At 35.1% G+C, this 27,623-nt stretch overlaps 1 protein-coding gene across 2 annotated transcripts; it reads right to left on the reverse strand.

The window, feature by feature from the left end:
* ABCE1 (ATP binding cassette subfamily E member 1) lies at positions 1-27,586 on the reverse strand. 2 transcript variants are annotated; one of them, XM_017881529.1, is made up of 17 exons: positions 27,381-27,536; positions 21,002-21,128; positions 19,840-19,925; positions 17,404-17,501; positions 16,306-16,423; positions 15,322-15,459; positions 15,117-15,186; positions 14,429-14,525; positions 13,147-13,236; positions 8,067-8,188; positions 5,028-5,249; positions 3,952-4,011; positions 3,794-3,852; positions 2,046-2,156; positions 1,820-1,962; positions 1,577-1,699; positions 1-209 (listed from the first exon to the last, which is right to left on the reverse strand). In XM_017881529.1, exons 2-17 carry the CDS (start codon positions 21,102-21,104, stop codon positions 59-61), a joined length of 1,791 nt encoding a protein of 596 aa, XP_017737018.1. In that variant the 5' UTR covers positions 21,105-21,128; positions 27,381-27,536; the 3' UTR covers positions 1-58. The 2 variants fall into 2 exon arrangements, with proteins under 2 accessions (XP_017737018.1, XP_017737017.1); XM_017881528.1 differs by having other exon boundaries at positions 2-209; positions 21,002-21,131; positions 27,381-27,586.
* Positions 27,587-27,623: the final 37 nt, after the last annotated feature.

The raw sequence follows: 27,623 nt of genomic DNA on the forward strand, positions 1-27,623 counted from the left end.
CAGTGCCCAGCCATATGTTACTGATTTTTAAATAGCCTTTCAGTCATTTATACTGAGATCAAAGTGATCCATGATTTAAGACAATTTTTCTACATACCTTAATTGAATTAAGTTTGTTTATTCGTGGCCTATAGTTGTTTGGATCTCTTCTGAAAGTAATTTCAAGCTGAGACAAAAATTTATTCATGCCAGCCAAAAGGGTTTGAGGACTAGAAGAAAAAAAAAAAAAAATCAATTTTGATTAAATTTTACTTCAGAAATGTAACTACCTTTTGGGATGAAGGGTATTAAGAATTACTATTGCCTCAAATTCCCCAATCATAAATCATCTGGATAACAGTGTAACACCATACTACAAATCCTATGTTCAGAAATGGCTTTGCTTGGACTATATAGTTTTCTTGGCTATAATATTTTTGTGCAAAACAAAAAAATTAACCTGGATTTCTAATCTGGTGAAAGAAACATTTAAGATGAAAGTACTACTTTAGAAAAACAAGATCATTAATAAGTAGATTACAGAATCTCAAATTGCACATTTTAGGGGAGATGAGAATCTTAAAAGTTATATTTATATGAAAATTTGTTACTGGAGGTAATATGTCCTCCTAATAGTGGTTTTCAGTGATAACTCCTTTCTAAATTTCTATACTTCATCGTTTTTACCCAAGCTAGTTCTTAAATCATGCCAAATCACAACATACATGTGAAACATTTTAAAATTGTGTAAATAGGTGGGATATCATTAGATGAACAAATAAACATCATATATACTAAGAAATTTCCTTGGCTCTTCAAGAAATATGTAATTCTCAATTTATAAAAAAAAAAAAAAAAAAGGAATTCAGGGAAGAAGCCCAGCAAAATACTTTTTTTTCTTAGATGAATTATTAAAATGGCAACTTCATTCCTTGCTCTCCAATACCAGAAAACATGCTGAAACCACATGAAACTGCTGGTTTTGTAGGTGAAAACTGAACACCAGTAATTTCATTTAGCTCAATCTAATAATACAGGCTTTAGCACTAAAGGTAAAATGAATTTCTCATAACCTGATCTGATCTGAATGTTAGGCTTCTCTATATTGCAAGTGCTCCTAATCAGGCTAACAAGGAAAAATGAGAAGAGAAAAGGAAAAAGGTAAAACCATTTATTTTAACTCTGCTATAGATCAACACTAGATATTTGGGATCCACTGTGAGCTCAATCACTGTCAGTATCAGTTGGACAAATCATGTATCCTCTTTGAACCTTGTTTTCTTTTTCTATCATGTATGAAAGCAATAGTTTTCAATCTTTTTTGGGAGATTCAAATAATAAAGCAAACAAAAGTTAAGCTGAAAGAAAAGGTGAGGGGCCCACAGCTTTTTATCTTCCTGGTGAAGGATTCTACACTGCAGCCTAAAAACTACTCTTTTACATGGTCCCATCCAGTCCCCAACACCAATGATCTCAGGAGTCACAGAATCAGGTCTAAAATTTCTAGCTTTCATTTTTTAAAATTAAAGTCAGTGACTTTACTATTTATTGGAAAATTTAAAATGAATTACTTTGAACATATTAAAAGTAATTTTACCTGTTTGCAACTGTGTTCTTAGATGGAACACCATCAAAAACGATGACACGGTCCGCTAGATAGGTGGCCATGATGAAGTCATGTTCCACAACAAAGGCTGTTTTTTTTGCATGGAGTATGAAACTAAAACACAATGATTTTGAAATCTTACAGCTTTATATCATAAAACATTCCACTGTTATATTAAGCACACTTGTAGGACAGTACACATAATCAAAATACTTCTATGAGCAAGATATTTACCGTTTGACAACTCGAGCTGCCATCAGTCTTTGCTCAGAATCCAAATATGCAGATGGTTCATCAATTAAATAGACATCAGCAGGTTTGCCCAAACAAAGGGCTAAAGCTACTCGCTGTAGTTCACCACCAGATAATGTCTGCACCTAATTGGAGGAGTTTAGCAAACCATGTAAAGGCATCCAAAATTCAAAATAATAATAAAATTTAAAAAATTATGTTAAAGTACCTCTTGATCGATGATGTTTTCAATTTGCAGAGGCTTCATTACATCTGTCACAAATTGTGGATGAGTATAAGCATCTCTTATCTTTTCATGTAGTAACTGGCGAACACTTCCCTGTTTTTAATAGAAAAAAGTATTTAAATGATAAAATTTCACTACAGAACTCAATGAATCTTGACAAAGTTAAGCTTCAGAATAAGAGTATATCAATATTTCACCAACAGATATCAATGTGTTTCCACCATCTATGACATGTTTTGAGATTTTCTATTCAAAACCCATCATGTACAACAAGTAAAAAGGGATTTTGTTTTTCTTTTGAGACAGGGTCTTGCTCCATTGCCCAGGTGTGCAATGGCATGATCAGGGCTCACTGCAGCCTCAACCTCCCAGGCTCAAGTGATCCTCCCACTTCAGCCTCTAGAGGAGTTGTAACTACAGGCATGTACCACCATGCTGAAGCAATTTTTTAAGTTTTTGTGGAGGCGGGATCTATGTTGGCCAGGCTGATCTTAAACTCTTGGGCTCAAGTGACTCTCCTGCCTCAGCCTCCCCAAGTGCTAGGATTACATGCATGAGCTACCGTGCCCAGCCTGCAACAATATATTTTTTTTTTTCCCACTCCACAGCCCCTGCAATAATAATCTTAAAATTAGAAAGTAATAAGCAAATAATGTTTCAGGGGAAAAAACATTCAAGAGTAGAAATTCCAAAGGTCAAAGTGGGTATCAAGCAACATTAGGCAGTCAGTAAGAGAGAACACAAAATGCATGACAGTGTGTTAGGAATGAAGGGATGAATCCTAAGATAGCTTTTCCTTGCTGTTTCAGGATAAGGCTGAATTTTAGAATTTAAATCTAAGCTTATAGAGAGTATCAATGATAAAACTTTTATGATAAGCTAAGCCAAGTAGACAAAACATAAATTGAATGGTGAGGTACTGAGGAGTTCATTACAACACCTGCAAAAACCAAAGGAGGTTAACTTTAACATAATGGTTTCAAGGTTTATCCATACTGTGGCATTTGTTTATATTTCATTTCTTTTTATGGCTGAATAACTTAAAGACATTTGCTCATTTTTAATTGTAAGATTTCTTTATGTATGCTGGATACAAGTCCTTTAATGGATATATGATGTGCAAATGTTTCTCCCATCTTGTGGGTAGCCTTTTCATGTTCTTGCTGGTGTCACTTTGAAGCACAAAATACATTAGGTTTTTAATGATTTATTTAGCAAAAAGATGACATCCTTTTATGTTATTTTTTTGAGACAGTCTCGCTCTGTCACCCAGGCTGGAGTGTAGTGGCGCAATCTCCACTCACTGCAAGCTCTACCTCCCGGGTTCATGCCATTCTCCTGCCTCAGCCTTCTGAATAGCTGGGACTACAGGCGCCCGCCACCACGCTCGGCTAATTTTTTGTATTTTTAGTAGAGACGGGGTTTCACCATGTTAGCCAGGATGGTCTCCATTTCCTGACCTTGTGATCCGCTCGCTGGCCTAGGCCTCCCAGTGTTGGGATTACAGGCGTGAGTCACTGCGCCCGGCCAAATGTGACAAACATCTTTAAAGCACTTTCTTAGCAGTGGATATGAATCAAGGATTGGACTCTTAATAACTCTGTTAGAAACTACCAATAGAACTGTATAGAATCTAATTTGGAGAAAAATTTTAATACAGTAAAAGATAAAAGCTATAAGCATTATATACAAAATTTTCTTTAGTAACCATATAAAAAATAATAACTCACAGTTGATTTGGGACTAATTTTCTGTGGCTTATAACTGACATTTAGAACTGGTACTTCTCCTGCAAAATAATGAAATACATAAGACACTAAAAACTGCCCAGATCTTTAAAGTTTACTGTGTAGAACAGTGTAAAAAGACTCAACAATTACAACTGTACCTCCTTCATCAGGTTTAAGTCTTCCAGCAAGCATTCTGATAAATGTCGTTTTACCCGTTCCTGGTAACACAATATATGACAATTTGATCTGAAAGATGCTTGACATTTAAAGTAAAACACTATGTCCTATTTAGTTTTAACTGAGAAATTTGTTTTAAAGATATACACTGACATTATTGAATTCTGAAGTTTATATAGAAAAATACTTAGTCTTTCATGGTTCACCTCTGAAGTGTCATTCTAAGCTAATTAAGAGGAATAAAGACTAGTCAAAGCTTATATGACAATTTTAATAAATGGTATATCTATAAAGTTTAAATCCTGCAATAGTTTGAAAAGATTTACTTAGCTAAATTATGAGGGCACACAATTTATTAAGATAGTATAGACTATTTTATGAAAGATAACTGTAATCTTAAAGTTTACTTATATAAAATATTTAAATTAATTGCAACTCAATTCAAAATTCCCATTATCTAAACACTGATACATTGTAACAATCTTATATAAAATTTATCTTCTATAGTTTTGTAAGCTGTAAGATTACAATTCAAATAGTTCTTAAATCATGAAGACAGTATCACATATTTAGTAGTCAAACTCATCTTATACCTATACTTATGACAATTTATTATGAAATATTTGTTGGTAATACAATTATTTACAAAGATAGATTGCTCTGAATTTAAAATAAAAAAAGTTCCACACTGAAGTATATGAGGAAAAAATTTTTAAAGCTGGATTGTTTCTGAATCACCATTTATCCTTTCCTCCTTAGTCAATTTATAAGATTAATAACTGCCTTATTAATTTACATGTAAAAAACCAGCTCACAAAGAACACCTTATTTTCACTGGAGGTTATAAAACAAAATAAGAAATATTAACCTGATTGAATTACAGTGCAATTGAATTACACAATGCCAAAAAACTGTGAAAGTACACTAAGAAAATTATGGGTTTAAATAAAACTCCATATTCTAGCCCTATAACATATGATTCAAATCTTTCCACAAAATAGTTAAAACTAATTTACTAAACAGAAAGATTTTTACTTATAACAAAACGAAAACTTACCATTTTCCCCCAGCATCACCATAATTTCAGAATCTGTAAACTCTCCAGCTACAATCGCTAGCTCAAACTCTCCCATTTTTTTCTTCATTCCTGGATATTTATACATACACATCTTTTTAACTTCTTCTTCATTTGCTGTCTCAGCCACTTTAAAAACAAGCGATGCATCTCTGAATCTCAAGTTTTCTGTTGGAACATAGCCATCCAAAAAAATGTTTATGCCTGTTGGGAAGAAAATTGTCAACAGGGAGAAATCATTAGAGTCAAAATCCTAAGCTCTCTTGGGAGCAATCTATAGATTATATACTCTAAATTTCTGTGGATTTTTGCTAACATGTTGGTCTGCATATAAAGAATTAACTTTTTTAAAAAACCATATTTAATGTAAGTTTAAATAATTCATGAATATATAGGCATGTCCCCCCCAACCACATGAAATACATCTTCTCATTATCCTGTAATTATTTTTTCCACCAGGTTTTATGCAAAAGAGAGCACATGACGTCCTTTTTGCTTTACCTTTAAAGTGAAAATGACAAATATGTAAAAGTATTTTTAGACTGATATAATATTGATATAAAAGTTTGGGGGATAAATTTTTGAATATACAATTTGTTATCAGTATTCAATTTCACATGAGAGATAAGCACATATTTTGAGGTTATAACTTATTGCATCAAAAAATATAATCCTGCAGGTTCATAATGAAATTGAATATGAGCTAACTTCAGTTAACTTCTTTTTAATGGTTTCACTGTACAAAGATAATCACCATTATCTAAACAGATTTTAATAACTTAATCCAACATTGTATACAAGAACCCTCTGTAATAAAATTTTAAGATCTACAATAGCAAACTGAAATGAAAAGTATATTTGAGAAACAATGAATAATCCATATTTCAGTGTTTCCCATATTTAAGTGAAGAGAAAGCTGAAGCTTTTGAAGGTCTTGACGTTATTCATTTTATTTGGAAGTGAGAGACGCATCATGCAGCCTGTATCCTCATCCTAGAACACAGGTGTTCAACACATCTTTGCTGACAGAACAAATGAACAGATTACATTTATTTTGCCAAAATCTGCATTTTTTTATCTTAAACTATCTAAAACATATAAATGTGAAGTTAAAAAATTAAATTAAAAAATTACATAAAAACATAAACTCAATGGAACCTTAGCAGCCACTTAGTCCACATACCTAACTTATTTTGGAAAATAAAGGCTCAAAGAACTAAGTGACTTCGTTTAAAAAACACACAGCAAGTCAGTCTTTATAGTCCTACTTCAATGTTTGTCTTGTCAATTTAAAAATGAGTTCAAACTATAACCACCTTTACAGTTTACAGAAAGCTTTTAAGTAATGCTGCACTGATTTCAATATATTAAAGGAACACAGAAAAACTGAAGTTTCTTAAGTTGTTTTAACAGATCAAGCACATTAAAAACCTTACTGGGTACCATTTACTGAATGGCATAGTCTCTAGACATGACATGCATAACTGGAGTTGTGAAGAATGACTGCCAAGTACCCATATCATTATCAACTTGATTCAAAGACTACCATATGGTATAGAGTAAGGTACTCAATACATATTTGTTAATTGACAAGAATAAAACATTAATAAATTGGTTCTGATGTCATCCCTTAGGACTACTGGCAAAAAAACTAGGTAACTTTGCAAATTTTTCTTTAAAGTATGCATCTTTCTCAAATGTATAAGTAGGTAAGTTACAACAATTTCTTCCCCACATCTTAATATCTATGTACTTTTTATAAATTATAAAACTCCCATCATCCTTTTATGAAAAGGATTATAATGCAATATAAATTTACTTTTTCAAAAGAGCTTTTAGGTGTAAAAAAGATTCTTCCAAGATTGAAAAAAAAAAAAAAAAACAACCAAAAAACCTGCCACCACTTAGGGAACTACAGGCTACATGAATTTTTCTACTTCTAGGAGATAGTATTTTTTTTCCTGCGTAAACAGCCCTTTTGTGTTCTGAATTGTCAGTTTAAGACAGGTGGAGAGAAAACAAAAAACAAAACAAAACAAAACACAAGGAAGCAGCAAAGGAAAATGGGGAAGAAAAAAAGGAAAAGGTATGGAAGGCTGAGAGTACATTGGTAATTGTTTCAGGAGCCACTTAGTGGTAGGCTAGTTTCTGTTTTTGCTTAAATTGCACAGGTAAGGAGGCGACATGGAAGGGAGAGGCCAGGAAATCTGATTTTCTTGGAAGTACAAAGACTAAATACAAATTTTAATATACTTACTAAACTATCTTATTAGGCTTTTAGATAGCCTTAGTTCCAAAAACGTATACATATTACAGATAAATTTATTTTATTTTATTTTTTTTTTGAGACAGAGTCTCGCTCTGCCCCCAGGCTGGAGTGCAGTGGCCGGATCTCAGCTCACTGCAAGCTCCGCCTCCTGGGTTCACGCCATTCTCCTGCCTCAGCCTCCCGAGTAGCTGGGACTACAGGCGCCCGCCACCTCGCCCAGCTAATTTTTTTGTATTTTAGTAGAGACGGGGTTTCACCGTGTTAGCCAGGATGGTTTCGATCTCCTGACCTCGTGATTCGCCCGTCTCGGCCTCCCAAAGTGCTGGGATTACAGGCTTGAGCCACCGCGCCCGGCCTACAGATAAATTTAAAACATGAAAACAAGGTGAATACTGAAAGCATTTTAAGAGTTTCATTACTGGTATTGGCCTGTCAAAGTTAATTTGAAAATGACAAATACTACAGTAATACCGCAGAAGCCAAAATGCAGAAGACTTTTACTGTAGCCTCCCAACCCCCCACAAAAGTAACACTGCATTTCTACCCATCCCCAGGAGAAAATTCTCCAAAATGAAAAAAATATATTTTGTATAACAACTGATATAAACACTCTGCTCAGTGATTAAATTCCAAGGAACTAGAGTTTTGGATGATATCAGAGCAATGTAAAACGACTTAATATCAATACTGTAGTTTACAAGCATTAGAGTGGAAGAGAATACAGCATATGTGAAAAAAATTTTTCAAGTTACCTTCTCTTACACTAAAAGGCATGGTGACAACTCCATAGGCGCTTGGTACACCATATAAACAGCAGATGAAGTCGGACAGATAGTCCAATACACTTAGATCATGTTCCACCACAATGATATATCTGAAAATCAAACCAGATTTTTATTTTTATATTTAACATAACATATATAATTAGTTAAAACTCTTACATAACTATTTTTAATAGTTGTAAATTTCAGAAAATAGATACATCTAATAAAATTTAAGCATAAAGACATATGAGGCAAAAGCCATAAAACATTTTATCATTATCAATGCTCATATTTAAAAATGTTTTCCTGAACTAAAAGAAAGGAAAAAACCAGTCAATTTAAAAGTTTATTGATATATGAATTAAATGCATTCTGCTAATAAGAAACACATTTAGAAATACGTGTTACAAAGTAGAAACAATTATAATAGATTTAATTCAGGTGTAGCCTAAACTGTTTATTATGCTACTCAATTTATGTAAAGCCCTGTACCTGTCCTGTCCCATGCTAGCTGTAGAAGGTGATGGATGCATACACAAAGACAAGACAGAATCCTTAACCTGAGACGTTTCGATTAAGCTGGGGAAGACAAGGAATAGGTATGAAATGGTAACAAAAGATTCCATGGCAAAATATGCTCCACAGATAAAAAAATCAGTGAACATCAGAAAGAAAACAGGTTAGTGGGTACTGGAGCACTTTATGAATGAGAATGGGATATGTGAAGTTTAAGTGGCTATATTTGAATGAAGTGATACAGTATTGGCTGGAAAAGAAGCTATTAGGCAAGTAATAGTCATGAAGGTTTTATGTAGCACTTTATTCCCATTTCCATGTTGAACATAGTTCAACATGTCAAAAAGAAAATGTCCTGCAGACATCTCAAACGTCAAATTAATGTATCAGCTTCCTACACAAAAATTCTCCATATTTGTATTAATGGAATTATCATCCCCTAAAAAATGACATTTTATTCCCACTGATATTTTGTTTAAACTGTTATTAAAGTCTGTGAATTCCTTCTCAACAATGTCTTGTGTTTCAATTTCATCCTTTTTCTTCTTTGCCTAAATTCTAGTCCAGGTCCTCATATTTCTTTCATATCTCACTTTCTTTAGGTCCCCTGATGTGGGTCTCAATTCCAAATGAAATTAATCACTTTCATTAATTAGACGTTTTCAACATTTTCTAAAACTTTAGCTACTATCTTTCTATTACTTAGCTTATACACAGGAAACACTGAAGAATGCATCTTTTTTCTCAAATAAACCACTTCTCTACTTCTCTGGTGTCTAAGAAAGTATTCCTTTTCTAAGCAGTCTCCTGCCTAGATCTTTACCTGCTGAAATCCCGCGTAACCCTTTAAGGTCCATCTCAAATCCAACTTGCTACGGAAATACTTTTCTTAATATGCAAATGAGCTTCCCCCCTCACTCTTGAATACTGGTAACAAGTATTTGGACTGATACTTGGACTTTTATTTTACTTTTATTTATTTATTTGGACTTTTATTTTATTTATTTGGACTTTTATTTTACTATTATTTTTTAATTACCCCTATAACTTGCTCATAAACATCTTAAGGGAGACTCAATACTTTTAGCACCTCTGTGATCTTTAGTCTTACACAACGTACTAACAGACACCTAAAAAAGTTGTTGATTTGACAAAATGAAGAATATGAGCTAAATTAATTGGAAATGAGGAAGATGGTAGTAGGTTCTGAAATAGGACTGTGCAGAACTTTCTACAATTATGAAAATGTTCTATCTCTCTGTTATCCCATATAGTGGCTACTAGCCATAAGTTGAATGTTGCTAGTTTGATGAAATAAAATTTTAATTTCAATTAAAATTTAAATAAGGATGTTTGTCTAGAGGCTACAGTACAATTCTAGAGTAAGGGAATGAAATGAGAAAACATTTCAGGAATAATCTGGCAAGGAAAAAAAAGAAAGAATGGAAAATAAGAGCAGGTCTAAGATGAAAAGGGAAAATTAAGAGGAAAAGTTTTCTACCACAATGGTGGTAGTTATCAACAAAAATGGCAAATCAGGTGAGCTGGTGATACTCATCTTGCATTGGTGTCTTTAAACTCCTATGTTTCCTTAAAGAGCCAGTGTGAGGGAGCATTGTATCATGTAGTGGCTTTTACTTCGCTTTGAAAAGAAGAAAAAAATAGGTCAAACTTCCTGCCCCCAGACCCAACCTTCAAATGGAGGTCATGGAGACAGAAGTCCAAAATACAAAAATGATTTAGGTCAGCCATTCTGTTTCCTGAGAAGTTGGGAAGAAACACAAATCTGTAGCATAGTAAGGAATCTAGGCTGTAAAAAATGTATACCCTACAGTTAATTTGGGGCTACCTCTTAGCCTTCAATGTTACTGATAATGTTCTGAGGTCAAACTCTATAAAACTTCTTAATCTCTATCCTTTTGTCCAATGTATCCTCTATTTTTCATTGTTTATCCAAGGATATGTTCTCCAAGATCTTTTTAGTATTAAAGACTCAATGTATGCCTTGACACACTGAATTCCAGAATGGAGATATACTTCTTATGACTCTTTATCATCAATCTATCACTACATAGAGATCTTAACCTTATACCTGTAAATAAAACCAGCCCATTTGTGAAATGTCTTAAAAATTTTCTCTATGTTGTCATGCCAATCTGTCTTACCATGTTATCCCTATTACAATTAAGGTTACTGTCCTCTCATAATATAGGAAAGTCTTGGGTAGTATTACTTTTCCTTACTAGTTTTTTTTTTTTTTCTCTCTGAGGTCCATCTACACTATTTATTTCACTTTCCTATTACAACTATACAAAACATTTACTGATCTTTTAATTTTAAATTTATTCATTATAAGTGGATATAATAAGTACCTGATGCCTTGTTTTCTAGTGATGTGTCTAAACAGTTACTCCTTGAAACACTGGCTGTAAACTAGTATTTTCTTTCAGTTTTCCTCTTATTGTTAGGATGTTCTTTGATATCTTTAAAGTTTTATGTGAAGGTAGATATTATTTATGACTTTCATTTTAGTATAAAAAGGGGCTATAAAATACTTTTATAAAAGTGACTTGAGAACTAGTGACCTGACTTTGTGTATTCCTTTCAAGACTATGGTACATGTGTATGCTTTTCTTTACCATAGGGTGTATTTTTCTTTGTGAAGTCCCTGAATACTGGGACTGTATTTTTACACTTGTATTCCCCAAAGAGCCTATCATAATGCCCAGGCTTTTAATGCCTGTGTATGAAGTAAAGATCATGGCTTCTATTTGGCTCACATAAGATTGTCTCTTTATCACTGATATTCTAAGTTTCACTTCAAAGTATCTACATGGATTATTTAGTATCTGTAGAACTTGTGCTCCTTCAATCTAAGGAGCTGAATTTTTCATCAATTCTGAACAGTTCTCAGCCACAATCCTTTCATGACTTTATTTTTCAGACTCTTAAGATATATGTAAATAGTTTCCTCACTACATTATCCAGGTTTCTGAACCTTCCTTCCACGTTTTAATTTTATTCTCTCTCTGCTATATTCTAGTAACTTCCTCAGATCAGGTTTCTAATGCACTTTTCTGCTGTCCCTCACCCATCTAATATGTTCAGTGAATCTATAATGTCACCATGCTTTTAATTTTTAAATTTGTTGGGGTTTCCGAACATCTACCTATTGCTTTTTTGGTAGCATTATATCCTTAGGGTTTTGAATCCTTTTATTTAAAGATTTTATTTTGAACATTATTTAATAGCCTTCCTTAAAATTTCACCTAGAGTTCTTGAATCCTGCTGCCATATAATATCTGCTGGCTAATTTGTAGACTGCTTCCTCCTCTAATTTATAAATTTTATAATTTACAATTTGAGCTCGTCCTCGTGAGGCATTACCTATAGGAATCCTGTGCAACCAGGGTTGAAAGCATATTGGTTCGTTGCTTCTGCTATGTACCATAAAAGTTCCAGACCCCTTAAAAATACTACTTTCTCACTTTGAAGGGTTCACAGATTCCACTGGTTATATAAATTCCAATTCCACAGCCAGACGAGCTGCTGGCCAGTGAAGAGAGATTTGAAAGACAGTGATCCCTTCACTTCCAGGGAGCTCAGTGAATGATAGATATTTGCTTTCTTGACATTTCCGTGCAATGACAGAAAAGTTGTTTCCAATTTGCCCTTTTAGGGAGAAAGCAGTCCTTTGAGAGTCCTGGCACTTTACGTGTGAAAATCCAATACTAGACCTTGCTTCTTGCCCATGAGTGGATGTTAAAACCCAAGACTTATTACAGAAACCATCAACATCTGGTCCTATCACTTCTTTATAGTTCTAATGCTTCAGTTTTTCACCATTTGAGATGAGCTATGTATTTAAAAGGATGTTTATTAAATTGTTAAGTCAGAAGAGGCAGTATAATATAGAAAATGCTATACAGAAAAAACCCCTGGGGTCTGGTCACAGCTTTGTCATACAGTGAATTTGTAACCTAGAACAAACAACTAGATTTTTTATGTTATTCTTCATTTGCAAAATAGGAATACCATCTGAAGATTCCTACAAGATAACCATGAGGATCAAATGACGTAATGAATTTGAAAACTCTACAAACCACAAAAGCACCCTATAAACACAGGGTATTTTGAATACTAAGAGAAATTATGATGAATTTTCTTTTTTTTTGCCCAGTAAGATTCCGAACAACCAGAATTACTCTAGTGATTCTTACAATTCTAAGCCTGTGTGTGTTTATGTGTGAAAATGAGAGAGAGAGAGAGAGAGAAAGATAGCTGGGAAAAGCTAAGGGTCTACTTCCCATAAAGCTATGGAATTTGCAAATGATTTCAGAATATTCCTAGGCTCCCTGGAAGCAGGGGTGTTAACAAATGAATCTTGCACTGAGAACGTCTGTTCTAGATAAAGGTAAATTTAGGTGGTAGCTATAAACAAAGAAGATTAAAAAATATGTACATGACATTGACAGACCCAGTGTTTAATCTTTACAAATCTGTAAAAATCTCCAAACAAAACAACACAGTAACATGCCAGATCTCTACTTACCTATCTGGATTTATTAGAGATCGTATAGTAATAGCAGCCTTTAAACGCTGCTTGACATCTAGGTAACTAGAAGGCTCATCAAACATGAAACTATGAAAAATAAAAATAAAAAAAAGCAAATATAATAAGTCTGAAAGACAAGACATTCTACCTTGCATATTATTTTAAAGCACTGTAGTATCAAGAGCTTCTGATTTAACCACAACAAAAATCTCCAATAGTAATGAAGAGTCTACTTGTAATGGTAAAAATTTCTGTATTCTGTTCAGAAGTAGAAGGAAAAAATTACAGAAAGCATGATTATACACCAAGTTTGGAGAGCGTCTACCAGTTTAGGCTAATTTGCAAATTGGTAACTTCTCATAAAAAGTATTCTGATACAGTCTCAAGTAGTTTGGAGAGTTTTCTCTTAAGTCAGCTGCATGTAAGCACAGTTTTTTGGAGGGTATTGCAAGAATTTATAGAATACTTCGTGGAGAAGTTAGCCTTCACCAGACAACAGGGCAGAAATGTGGAAAAAGGAGCAATAAATATCTGGGAGGAAAGACATTAAACGTAGGAAGCAAATGTTCCTCTCCTCTCTCTCACATGGCATGCCAGAGTGATCCACGGTGATTTAAAAAACCTCGTGCTTTGCTTCAGATATTAAAAAGCTTGCTGGCCTGGCTGGAGGGCTTAAGTCTTAAAATCTTTTCACATAAAAAGAGGACTTAGGTCGGGCGCGGTGGCTCACACCTGTAATACCAGTACTTTGGGAGGCAGAGGCAGGCGGATCATGAGGTCAGAAGATTGAGACCATCCTGGCTAACATGGTGAAACCCCGTCTCTACTAAAAATACAAAAAAAAAAAAAAAAAAAAATTAGCCAGGCGTGGTGGTGGGTGTCTGTGGTCACAGCTACTCAGAAGGCTGAGGCAGGAGAATGGCGTGAACCCAGGAAGTGGAGCTTGCAGTGAGCCAACATCGCACCACCGCACTCCAGCCTGGGCAACAGAGTGAGACTCCGTCTCAAAAAAAGAGGGCTTAATGAATAACTGACTTTATATAAAAATTTCTGGCACCTATCAGTTATAAACTATCTAAATAAATAAAGATTTTCCTCTGTGAATATAACAGGGAAAATGGGTAGTGGATACACAACTGCTTCAACATCCTACCTTGAAATTAGGGCCTTAGATACTATTTCTATTAATTTCTCTCAAAACCATTCCTCTATTAGCAGCATTACAACTGAAAACTCTACAATATGGATGAAGATAAACAAAAATTGTAAAGTAACCTACATATCAGCTTTCTGTATGCAAACGACAGCACAAGCAAATCTCTGCAACTCTCCTCCTGAAAGATCTTCAACATTTCGTTCTTTTAGGTGGGTTAAATCTACAAAGAACATAGAGGCATTGTGCTCAATGTATTTCACCTCTTCCAGGTAAAACGTATACTGCATGTCATCGTTTGAAGTTTGAATGCTATTTCAGTTGAAAATTGTTTAAAGCAAATATAACAATTACTGGAGATTTTCCCATTTATTTCAGGAATCCACATAAAGATGTGTACTTTCATCACTTAAGTTTGGGGCCTACTGAAATATATACACAAAATGGCTGGGCGCAGTAGCTCACGCCTGTAATCCTAGCACTTTGGGAGGCTGAGGTGGGTGGATCACCTGAGGTTGGGAGTTCAAGACCAGCCTGACCAACATGGAGAAACCCTATCTCTACTAAAAATACAAAAAATTAGCTGGGTGTGGTGGTGTGTGCCTGTAATCCCAGCTACTTGGGAGGCTGAGGCAGAAGAATTGCTTGAACCCGGGAGGTGGAGGTTGTGGTGAGCCAAGATTGCACCACTGCACCCCAGCCTGGGCAACGAGAGTGAAACTCCATCTCAAAACAAAACAAAACAAAACATACATATATATATGTGTGTGTGTATATATACACACAATCACACACACACAAAATAAACACTTACCAAGCTGTTGACATACAACTGCCTGTGTCTTTGTTTCATCTTTTCGGTCCAAAATAGATCCCACTGTCCCCTGCCACAATACAGCAAAAATAGTTACTATTTTCTTTCAATATTAAGAAAGAATCACAAAGTAAAACACATTTATTTTGATATGTCTTTTATACTTCTACCAATATCCATTAAATTCCCTCTATCAAAAACCGACCTTTGCAGCCTTAGGAATCTGGTCTACATATTGAGGTTTGATGATGGCTTTTAGGTCATCTTCTAGAATCTTGGTAAAGTAATTTTGTAACTCAGATCCACGGAAATAAGTCAAAATCTCTTGCCAGTCAGGAGGATCCTAAAAAAAAAAAATACAGAATCACGTGAATTTAGTAATACAAAGAGGATGAATGATATAGGAAATAGAACATATATGCAAATAGAATACTTGTGGCTTTTAACTTAAGATTGGAGGCGAACATAATTAATAAAAGTCTCCTTTCCCTGTAAGAGCAAAGAAAGAAAACAGAACAGATACTATGTTATTCAAAACCAGATTCCCAGCACCTAGGACATAGAAAGGCATCTAATAAGAGGTTAAACTGGAAGGAATGTTTCCTGCTCATATTTTCAAAACAAGTGAAAATGTTTTCAAGTATCCAAGAAATCTTTCTGGATACTTAACCAAGGATTCAGAAATGAAATGTAAAATACACTTATGATTTATTTGAACAATTAATAGGGTGGCATTCACACTCTGGTGAAGCTCCATTTTATAATATCTACAAATAAAAATATCTAACTTAAGAACATTACACAGTGGCCCCTAAATTTCTTTATGTACTAAAGTTGGAAATTTACCATTCATAAGTCAAAAGCCTAATCAAACTATTCACTGCAACCAAAACTAATTGAGCTATTTTTACATTATTGGGACGAATTAAACAGAAACATGTGTAATACAGCAGAATCAAGCAGAATTCTGCTTCAGATCAAGGCTTAACAACTCAGAATTTTCAGTTAAGTAACATTAACAGATTTTTAGTTAAAAAGTACAAAAGAGCTTTACTTATAAATTTCGCAGCATTAATTCCACAAATAATCCTGAAAATAAGAATATTTTAAAAATACACATATCACCTACCCCACAAAATCTCATAAAACTGACTCATGATATTAATTTTTACAAGGTGATAATACGTACATCGTACTTTCCAAGGTTTGGCTTTTGTTTTCCTGCTAAAATTTTTAAAGCAGTTGACTTTCCAATACCATTAGTACCAACTAATCCCAAAACTTCACCTGGACGAGGGATAGGCAACCTGTTACAAGTATACAAAAATTATAAAACTCAGACTTACATAGAAAAAGCCACATAACATCAGAATGATATATTTTAATGCACTTCCACTTCACATACATCCATCAATAAGTTAAGAAACATATACCAGATATTATTGGCTATTAGAAAAAAAACAGCCAAGATTAACTTACGCTGTTAATTGTTAGAAATGCATCCATAAACAACATTATTCCAAGTTTTATTTATTCAGTTTTCAAAGTCCATTCTAAAGTAAATTTCTTCTTTACATGTAAGGCTCAGTTTTAATGTATAACAAAACGCTTTGGTAATAATTACATAGCAGGTGCACCCTCACAATGTCTTTCTTTTCTGGCCTGCCATTTACTTACTAAGGAGAGAAGTGCCACATCAACCAGAAATATTCTACTTCATTCTCCCTGCTGCAGTAGGCTCCTTAAAGCTGGCAGGTTAAGAAATACTTTTTTATTAGTAAAATCTAGACTCCTAGATTCAAAGTATTAGTGTTCAGCAGATAAAAATCCCAAACTAAGGATTTGTGACTTGTATTATTATGATGTCCAAATTCAAAGTGATATTCTCTGTAGCTCATCAAATTAATGGATAAACAAAATCAAAGGCAAATTCCTTTAAAAGTTATTCTGGGGATAAGGGTACTAGGAACAACAGTGACTCTCAGTCCTAGTTGTATATTAGAGTCACCTGGGACTTTTTAATATACTAAGGTCCAGACCCGACAATGTAATTAAACTGGGCTGAAAGCTGGGCATTAGTAGCTTTAAAAAGTCCCATAGATAATTGCAATGTTAGCCAGAATGAACCACAGACATATACAGTATGATTCTGCATGATGTTATAATATTGTATTTTCCTTTAGTGACTGGTTAATAGCATTTCCCCCAACTTCTGCATTTCTCTTAAAATCCCAAATGTATTTTACGCTTAACTCGACAGAAGAGGAATCTTGATGTGAATATATACCTGTGAAGTTTGAAGGCATTGGCACAATATCGATGTGTGGTTTCTTTTTCCAGGTTGCTTGGTAGATTGACAATTGATAAGGCGCCAAAGGGACATTTCTGTTATTTAAAAAATTAATTTTGTATTAATTTGTAGACATATACACATAACTAAAATGGATTAAAATATTTTATAAGCAATCTTCTAAACATGAGGACTTTCATAAATATGTGAAATATTGTTACATTTCCTTTTACTATTTACTTAAAAATAAAAGGTTCCTTGAACATTAGAATCATATCAATTGTCTCTCAGTATATGCGGGGAAAATTGTTCCAGGACTGCCGAGTACACCAAAATTGGCACATACTTAAGTCCTGTAGTCAGCCCTGCAGAACCTGAGTAAAAGAAAAAGTCAGCCCTTTCTAAAACGGTTTTGCATCCTGCAAATACTCTATTTCCAGTTGGCATTTGGTTGGGGGGAAAAAATCCATGTGTATGTAGATCTGTACAGTTTGAACCTGTGATTTCATGGGTCAACTGTAACTTGATATTCCCTTTAGTGATGGGCATAATCCTATACATTTAAAGAGTGCTTAATACTTACTGAAAAACCTTATAGAACTTGAGGCTTTTCGTTTGGTTTTGTTAAAACATATTAGATAAAGGGAGGCTAAGAGGCAAGTCAACAAAAAAGTCACTGAATATATGACTTCATATTCTTTCCAAAACAGATGTTCTCCCTCTGTTTCCTTCAATTATTACTGCCTTTGTATGCTTCCTATTATACTTTGTAAAGTCGTCTGAGGTCACGGATCTTATCCTTTTTTGGGCTATTTCCATCCCACCAATAGCTAGCACATTTGCACAGACCAGGGATTAATGTCTTTCCATTATGACTTTTATCTATCCTATATGAAAAACATACTTGAATTCTCGAAGTCAATTCACATTAAAAAACAAAACACAACATGACAAAACAAAACATATAGGCTTATTCAAATAACATTTGACTGTAAGGTGACTGTCCAAGGAACAAGAATGACAAAAACAGGAAAGTCATTTAAGAATGGTAATGTGGCTAGAAAAATTTCTCGTAAGTACAGGCAACTACAGAGGTACATGCAAAGATTATAACCTCATATTACTAGAGATCTGCTCAGCAGACATGTTCAATGAGCTCAGGGGACCAATTCAAAGTTTCTGTGTTTAGAGATTCCAGGGAATTTCCATTTTATACATTACAAAAACAGAGAATTACTCATTTTCTAATAAAGAAAAAAATAATAAAGAAATAAAGAGGGTAATTTCCACCCTCTAACCAAAACTATTAAGTTTTACAAATTATATTTTCTTTCAGTGGAGTTACCTCCATTATCCTCTTCTCTTAAATGTACATAGAATGCTTATATGCTGCAAGTGATTTAAACTTCTTTAATTCTATAAGGAAAAAAATATCCACTGTTTATATATGAGGTGCATTATAATATCTTAGTGTTCAGGAATTATACATTACTTCCCCACTCTCAGAGAACCATCTCATCAGTATGTTTTGAGCCACTCGAGTGCATCCAAAATTTAAATTTTAAATTAATCTAATTTTCTTACAGCAGCAAAGAAAGAGAATAGATACGCTAGTGCTCAAAACCAGATTCCCAGCACCCAGGGTACAGGCAGGTATCCAATAAGAGATTAGTAAATATTTGCTGGAAGGAATGCTTCCTGTTTATATTTTCAAAGCAAGTGAAAATGTTTCAGGTATCCACAAAATCTTTCTGGATACTTAAACAAGGATTCAGAAACCAATGTGAAACATACATGATTTACTTGAACAATAGCGTGGTATCTGAACTCTGGTGAAGCTCCTTTTTATAGTATCTACAAACAGAAAGATCTAAATTAAGTACGTTACACATTAGCTCCTAAATTTATGAACTAAAGTTGGAAATTTACCATTCAAGGGTCAAAAGCCTAATCAAACTATTCAAGGCAACAAAAATTATTAATAATTGAGCTATTTTAAGTATTCTACCATTGGGAAAATTCAATAGAAGCATGTGTAATACAATAGAAGAAACACTTAAGAATTAGGCTAAATTTTAAAGTTTTTGGCTGTGTGCATTTGTGTTTAAAAGGTGTGAATTTAAAATTCAATACGGACTTAGAAGAAACATGTAATGTGATGGTAATGTCCTTATAAGAGGTGAGAAAAAGAGAAATTTTGGTTGGAAATGGCTTTATAGAGTACAGCAAGAGAAACTTTTAAAAGGGGCGCTTTAATTAATTTAAAAAAGCAACAATGTCACTGATATTAGAATAACACTTTCCTAAATTTACATTCTCTACTCATTTGCTTTATACTTTGCCTCACTTAAAGGAGTTAGAGCATAGTACCCAGAATTTTCAGATTTCAGTTTTAGGTTACACATTTGATCTAGTAAATAAAATATTACTTACCTTAATACAGATACCACAACCAATACAAAGAGTTTCGGAAATCCATGCTATTTTGCTCTGGGGAGTAACCTCTATGCATAATTTACCTGGTAAAGGAAAAGATATAATTAAGCCATTCCCCTTTATCTTCTGATTTTCCGAATACTGTTATTTAGGCAATGCTAGTTCTAAATTTCCATACAGAAGCAGATTTTCAAAAACAAAGGCCACACAAAGAAATACATTTGAGATAATGCCTTAAATCAGTGCTTTGTGGTGACAGATTTCTAATCACTTATATGAATATCCTTGTTTGATAACAGGGAGATGACTTTATATTTATTTTACTTAATTTACTACTGGGGAAGAAAATATGCCAGTAAAAATATGATATATCCTGAAATATTTTTAAGCTGATTAACCTAAATTTTAAATTCAAAAAACAAAATATGGCTTGAAAATGGTAAGACAGACTACGAAAAGAATGAACTACTGTAGCCAGATCAGTAAAACTCCAAAAAGGTATGCAGTCATCTAATATACAGCTAAAATTAAACATGATATTAGGGATAATGGAATTTCTGAATAGCAAAGGAGACAATAACAGATGACAACTAAAGTTTCTAAGTTTCACTAATTTTAAGATTCAGTAATTCTGTGCCTCATTCGTACATTTACAATTACTTAACATAGCCCTTAAGGACGACCAATAATTTTTCAATTGAATTGCTGGAAATTTATCTAATCTTCAAAGTATAGCTAACCTTATGAATAGTCATTCTTATTAAGTTCTTTGTTCATTTTTTAAATATGAAAATACTGTCAAAGTTTCTTGTAACCCATCTCCCATTAAATTACAATTAATTACTATATATAATATTAAAGTAATTATAAGATTTTGTAGATTTCAAGATCAGTAAGCTGAACTCTGCTTTGAGTTCACATCCAATACACTTTTAAATACTGATGTATTATTCTACAATTTGGTCTTTCTTTTCAAAATAGGATCCTTTAGTCACAAAGCAATAAAAGAAATTTAGAACAAACTAGTTTTCTTGTCTTCACAGTTTATGAAACTAACGGTGAACACAAAGTATATGCTAATACCCATAAAGAACTATCAAACCAGTTGATTTCTTTCATGGTTTTCTTTTATACTTAAATGATCCACAGAACAGCTTACCCATTCGAACTACAGGACAACTCTTTTTGCATTCCTGTCGGCATTTCTTAGGTTTACATTTGTCATGGTTGACAATAGCAATTCTCGTTAATTTGTCTGCCATAACTGTGCGAAAGAATATCCAGCTCTTCTATGAAAGAAAAAATAAGAAATTCAATGCAATTAGTTAAGGGAACTAATTTGCATACATGAAAGACAGGAAAACATAAATGATCATTATACGGAGATGAAATGATTATCTGCAAAAAAATATAAATTTTGACAGTAAAAATTATAAAATAATCTAGTAAGGTTGGGAAAATCAAATTTTACATATATACTTTAATCAGAAGATTTACATAAGAAAAAAATGCCATTTACAATAGCGACAAAAAGAAAATATCTAGGAATATACTCAACAAGATATATACACAAGAAAACTTTAAAACACCGAATGACATAAATGACCTGAAGAAATGACATGCTATCTCAGTTTTTATAATAAAGAATAGTTAATATCACAGATTTACACCCTTCCTGAATTCATATATTTAATTCAATCTCATGTGAAAAACCAAACAAAAGAACCCCATACATGTGGTGGTGTGTGCCTGTGGTCCCAGCTATTCTGGAGGCTGAGGTGGGAGGATTACTTGAGCCTAGGAGGTGGAGGTTACAGTGAGCTGAGATCATGCCACTGTACTCCAGCCTGGGTGAGACAGTGAGATCCTGTCTCAAAAAAAAACCCACAAACCAACCCAGACAAAGCAAATCTAAAGTTCTAATGGAAAAAGAAGTATTAATAGCCAGGAAAACTGAAAAGGGGAAGCAGGATGGGGAAATCCCACAAGCTCTTCCCCCAAACTAAGCATTACTTCACGTTGTGTATATCTGACTGTAATGACACTGACAGAAATGGCAAATAATTATAATACCAATGAAACTAAAAGGAGACCAAGTAACTACATGTATATACTATGATTACTTTTAAAGCTTTTACAAGTCTTGATTTTCCAATTTAATCAATTACATAGCATTAACATCAAAGTGAACTTAAAAATCTTTTACAATATTGGGCTTAGTGGTTCAGAAATTAATTTCCTTAGAATGGTGATTAAAGTAAAAAATTACAAAAAGTGCCTTAATACTGGAGTTTATTCCAATATGTAATGAACGAATCTGAAACCAAGACTATCCATTTACAAAGACATCATGTCTTTTTTTTACTGTGATAATCAATCCTGATTTTTTTTCTTTTTTTGATAGACTGCTTCCCTTTGTAGACATCTCAAGTCTTTTCACACCCATCAATATCATTAGGCTTGGACGGGGATAAGAGATCTTGCTCCTCAATGCTATCCTAGACTATTATCTCTCCCTCCTCCCTAAAAAGTTTTACGTCTCAACTATCTAACTGCTTTAGTTAGTAGTGACCACCAGATCACTCCCTTTCATTCTTTGAAGATTTCAGCCCCTCTGTCAACTTTCACACACTCTTTTACAACACTTGACATAGTTCTTGGTGATTTCAATATGCTCACAGATGACCCTCCTGTGCTCTCATTTATTAACCCCTCTCCTCAAACAGCTTGTCTTCTACCCTACCACAGCTATTCATTTTTTCTGGTTACATCGTAGACCTTATTATTACCGGTAATTGCAATCCTTCTATAACCTCAACTTCAAATACTCCATTCTCCAACCGCCATTCTTTATTTTTCAGTTCACCCTCTACTACAGAACAATCCAACAACCCTGACTCCTCCATTCTCCAAACCTTTCATTATCTCTTGAATCCACTGTCCCTCAGCTCTTGGTGTTTTTATTTTCCTTCTTAGCCAGCTAAATACCCTTAATCACAATCTTGGTTAAATTAGACTCTTTACCTGCACACATAGAGCTGAAAATGGGTAGGGAAAAAAAACACAAAGCCTGCTGACTAGTCTCCCTTTAAATTCATCATCTCAAATGGACCCTTATGCCAACCAGCAATCATACTATATGTATCTCCCTAGCTAAGACCATTTGTACACTAGAAGACAGTCCATAAGAATGTCCCAACAATTTTCCCTTCTGTCTTTAACTTCGGCAATTATTCTCTCCACTGGCTAATTCTTATCAGCATTCAAGCATTCTACTCCCTGACCCCATGGTCTCCCATTGTTTTATTTTTCCTTCTTCAAGACTATTTCAAAGAGTTGCTTATACTCAATGTCTCAAATTTCTTGCTACATGCTCTCTGGAATCCATTCTAGGCTCTAGAGCCCATCATTTCATCAAAACAACTTGTCGAGCCATCATTGTTCTTCACATGGCTAAAACAAATGTTTACCAGACCTTAATTCACCTGACCAATCAATTGCATCTGACACAAATAAACACTTTTCCTACTAGATAAAAACCCTTTAACTTGGTTTTAGGATACAACACTAATCCGGTTTTCCTACTACTTTCCCGGTCACTCATCTTCACCTCCCAGGCTTCTAAATGTTGAGAGTGCTCTAAGACTTGGTCATTTTTTTCCACATATACTCATTCCCCAAGGTGTTCTATTCTGGTCTCATAGGTTTAAATTCCATTTATATACTGCAAATTTCCAAATTTCTACCTTTAGTCAGGATACCTCTCTTGAACCCTTTCCTGCCCATTTAACATCTCTGGAAGGCTTAAGAGGAATCTCCCAAATAAGCTCCTGAAATCCTCACCAAAATTTCAGCAGTCTTGCCCATTTTGTTAGATGGCAACTCCTGTCTTTTTTTTGCTCAGGCCCAAATCCTTGAAGTCATACTTCTTTTCCACCTAATAATAGCAAATCCCGTTGAAGCTATAAAACATCCAGAATCTGATCTCTTCTCCTGAGTTTGGTGTAAGTTATCATTATCATTATCATCTCTTACCAGCATTACTCAAATAGCTTCCTAACAGATCTCTTTGCTTTTACCTTCATCTCTTTCTACTCTAATCCTCAACAGTTCATTCTCAACACAGGAACCGGAGTAAGCCTTTTAAAGAGTAAGCTAGATTATGTCACTCCTCTATTTAAAATCCTGCAATGGCTTCATTCTCAATCTGAGTAAATGCCAAAGTCCTGAAAATAATCAATGAGGCACTGATCAGCCTCTGTTAACTTTCTGATCTCATCTCCAACTACTCTAGCTCTTGTAGTATGGCTCCAGCTACCTTGGCTCTTTGTTGCTCCTAGCACATGACAGGCCTGTTCTTACTTCAGGATCTTGGCACTTTCTGCCTATAATGCTATTACCCCTAGAGAGTTACATGGCTTACTCCTTCCAATCTTTACTATTTCTCAGTAATTCTTCTCTAATTACACTACCAAAAAATACACTCAACTGCTTCTTCATCCTTCTTTCTTGCTTTTTTTCCCCAGCTCAACTATATGACACACTATATATTCCATATATATCTGGTGTATATGCACACATCTATTGTGCATGTGTGTATGTATATTCTGTCCCTCTACAAACACACATATTTTTCCCCTCCACAAGTAGAATGTACTCCATCCATCATGAGGGTAGGACTGTTTGTTCATTCCAGTGGCTGAACCTGTGCCTAGCACACAGGAGATCAAACATTTCTGCTAAATGAATGAGAATATGAATTTAAATATAGTAAATAATTTCCCTGTAGGTTATAACAACTTTAGAAATCTTGCAAGTTACCAATATTTTATAGTGACAGTTGTCCACTAAACTACATATTAAAAAAAAAAAAAAACCATTCAAAAGAAGACTAAACATTCATGTAATAAATACAGGGTTTTTCCAATAAACAGGTTGACTCTATTCCTTCAAACACTGGTCCAGGTCTTGTAAAGATTAGAAGAGGAAGAAATTAGATGACTTAAATTGTCACAAAAAAGCTCTTACTGGGGAAATGACAACTTCCTCGGAAATGAAGATTCTTTAGTAAGCTATTAAAACTGGACCTCATGCATTCTAACTTAAATACTGAATGCCTTTGTACAAATTACTCAGTGAAAGAGTATAATGAATTCCCTTCCAGGGGATAAATCTTTCATCATGAAATTGCTTAAACTTTATTTTGTTAAACTCCTAAAATATTTAATTTTCTTTTTTTTTTCTTCTTCTTTTTTTTTTTGAGACGGAGTCTCGCTCTGTCGCCCAGGCTGGAGTGCAGTGGCCGGATCTCAGCTCACTGCAAGTTCCGCCTCCCGGGTTTATGCCATTCTCCTGCCTCAGCCTCCGGAGTAGCTAGGACTACAGGCGCCCGCCACCTCGCCCGGCTAGTTTTTTGTATTTTAGTAGAGACGGGGTTTCACCGTGTTAGCCAGGATGGTCTCGATCTCCTGACCTTGTGATCCGCCCGTCTCGGCCTCCCAAAGTGCTGGGATTACAGGCTTGAGCCACCGCGCCCGGCCTAATATTTAATTTTTCAAACTATTTTAAAAACCAAAAGACTGTAAAAGACAATTAAAAAAATAAAATGGGGATCTTGCTATGGTGTCCAGGCTGAATGGACTGATCACAGGACACTACAGACTGGGACTCCTTGGCTCAAGGGATCGTCCTGCGTTAGCCTCCCAAATAGCTGGGACTACAGGTGCATGCCACCACCCTGGCTTGATTTTTACAGAAGAATAAAAACATACCAGAAGTGGTTAATAAAAGTGATTTATATAAAAATAGTGATAAATTGTAATGCATTTAAGAAAAATGAACATGGATTCTTTGTAGAACTGTTAATTAACTGTGTAAACACTTTTAATTCAATTTCTGTATCAGTTTCAATAACTGGGGCAAGGGGATTCTCTACTACTTTTTCAATAGAAAAGTAAGGCACAGTAAAGCTTGCAGAAGATTACAGTTAACAGGCTCCTGCAAACAAAGAAGTATTTGAGGATATTTCAGATTCGAAGACAAAAGTGTTCAAAATTGACACTAGAACAATGACCCTCAGTGTCATTCTTCCAGTTGAGAGGAAAAAAAGGAAGTGAGGCATACTTGGAAACATTTATAGTCAAAAGCCAAAATAATTGTAATACTGTGTAAAAGCATTTCAAAGATTGCTGTTAACTAATGATGTTTAGTATCACATGAAATAGTCTAACCCATGCTCATGGTAGTTTATTAGTCTTATAAAACACGTATAAGTTAGGAGAGGTACATGGCTCTGATTTCAAAGAGTTTTAAGTTTAAGGCATTTAGAAGGAACTCTAACTTAATATTGTTTTCTCCCCCTCCCTCCCAATTGTTAAATGCTTTTCCAAACAAACAAAAAAACTTCTTTTTAAAATAGGGGAGAACTAAGGTTTTAAAAAGCTCACAAACCCCAAACAGCTTTTGGTTCAAATACAGGTTCTGAGCCTTTGGTTACATTAACAAAGCATTATTGTCAGGTGGCTGGTATACAACGAATAGTCTCAGAATATGGGACAACCTACTGCAACATAAAATGCCACTATCATAAATGACTAGTTAGCAGTTCCGTTGGGAAAGAGTAAAAAAAAATAAAACATGTTATTTGGACAGTTCTTCTTCTTAGATATTTTTACTATCAAAAAAGAGAAAATAAACTGATGTAGTTAATGGGAGGTGGGAATTCGGCTTTGGCTGTCATTCATTCACATTACGTATTAAATGTCTACAATGTATGAACCCCTGAAGAGATAATAAAGGTATTCTGAGTAAAGACATCAACCTCGATCTCAATGAGTATTAGATACAATAAAGGGAAAAATGGATAAGGGGAGAAAGTGCCAAGTAGTATAAAAGCGTACCAAAAAAACTATAGGATTTCTACTGGGAAACTACTTGGGACAACCCCAGTCATAGCTGCGTACACGCTGTTCTGAGAGAAGCAGAGCGACATGTGGGCATCATAAAACCTAGCAGTGAACAGGGAGTATTCGACTTCATGGCGGCAAGATGCCATGACTCATTCCACTCACCGAAACGTGGAAGCCACGACTTCCCACAACCAAATATGCACATGTGACAATATATCCATTTTAGGGTGCTGGAAGAGTGTGGGGGTAATAGAGGGTGCTGTGGGTACAGAGGGTGCTCTAAGTTCTAAAGGTGACTTCCTCTCCAGCAGGTTTAGCTCCAGGGCCGGAGTGGGGTAAAGGGGGAGTGGAGACTACGGCATCTAGGTCCATTCTCGAAGTCCCTGGCGGGCGTGGCAGGTAACAGCGGCGACAGCCGGGTCGGCTGGAGGGGAAGACTGAGGCACCCCCAAGGTCTCGGCGTCGCCCGCGCTCCGGCAGTTCCAGCTGTCCCGCAGGAGCCGCTGCCACGCGCTGCTGCTGTCTCCGCCACCTAAGGCCTAACCAAAGGCTCTCGGAGAACGTCCCTACAGTCTTTGCAACCTGACAGATGGTAGCTAACAGTCAAACCTCTCTGGGCTATTCACTTACCTGGGGAAAACAATCCCCTTCCGGAGGGGAGCACACAGGCCAAATCTGCTCTTGCCTTCACTTTTCAGCCGCACAGCGTGTTCTCACGGCCACCGGCCAAAATGGCGGGGCCCAGCCGCCGCTCGCGCAAGCCATAGGACGTAGTGCGCGCGCGCGACATAGAGCGTGAGGCGGCACCCTGGAGGTAGGTAGGGAGAGATGACGTCATTGTGCTGCGACCTTGTTCAACGCCGTTGGCGAAGC

Source organism: Rhinopithecus bieti, unplaced genomic scaffold (genome assembly GCF_001698545.2).
Source record: "Rhinopithecus bieti isolate Rb0 unplaced genomic scaffold, ASM169854v2 scaffold_12478, whole genome shotgun sequence".
NCBI lineage: Eukaryota > Metazoa > Chordata > Mammalia > Primates > Cercopithecidae > Rhinopithecus > Rhinopithecus bieti.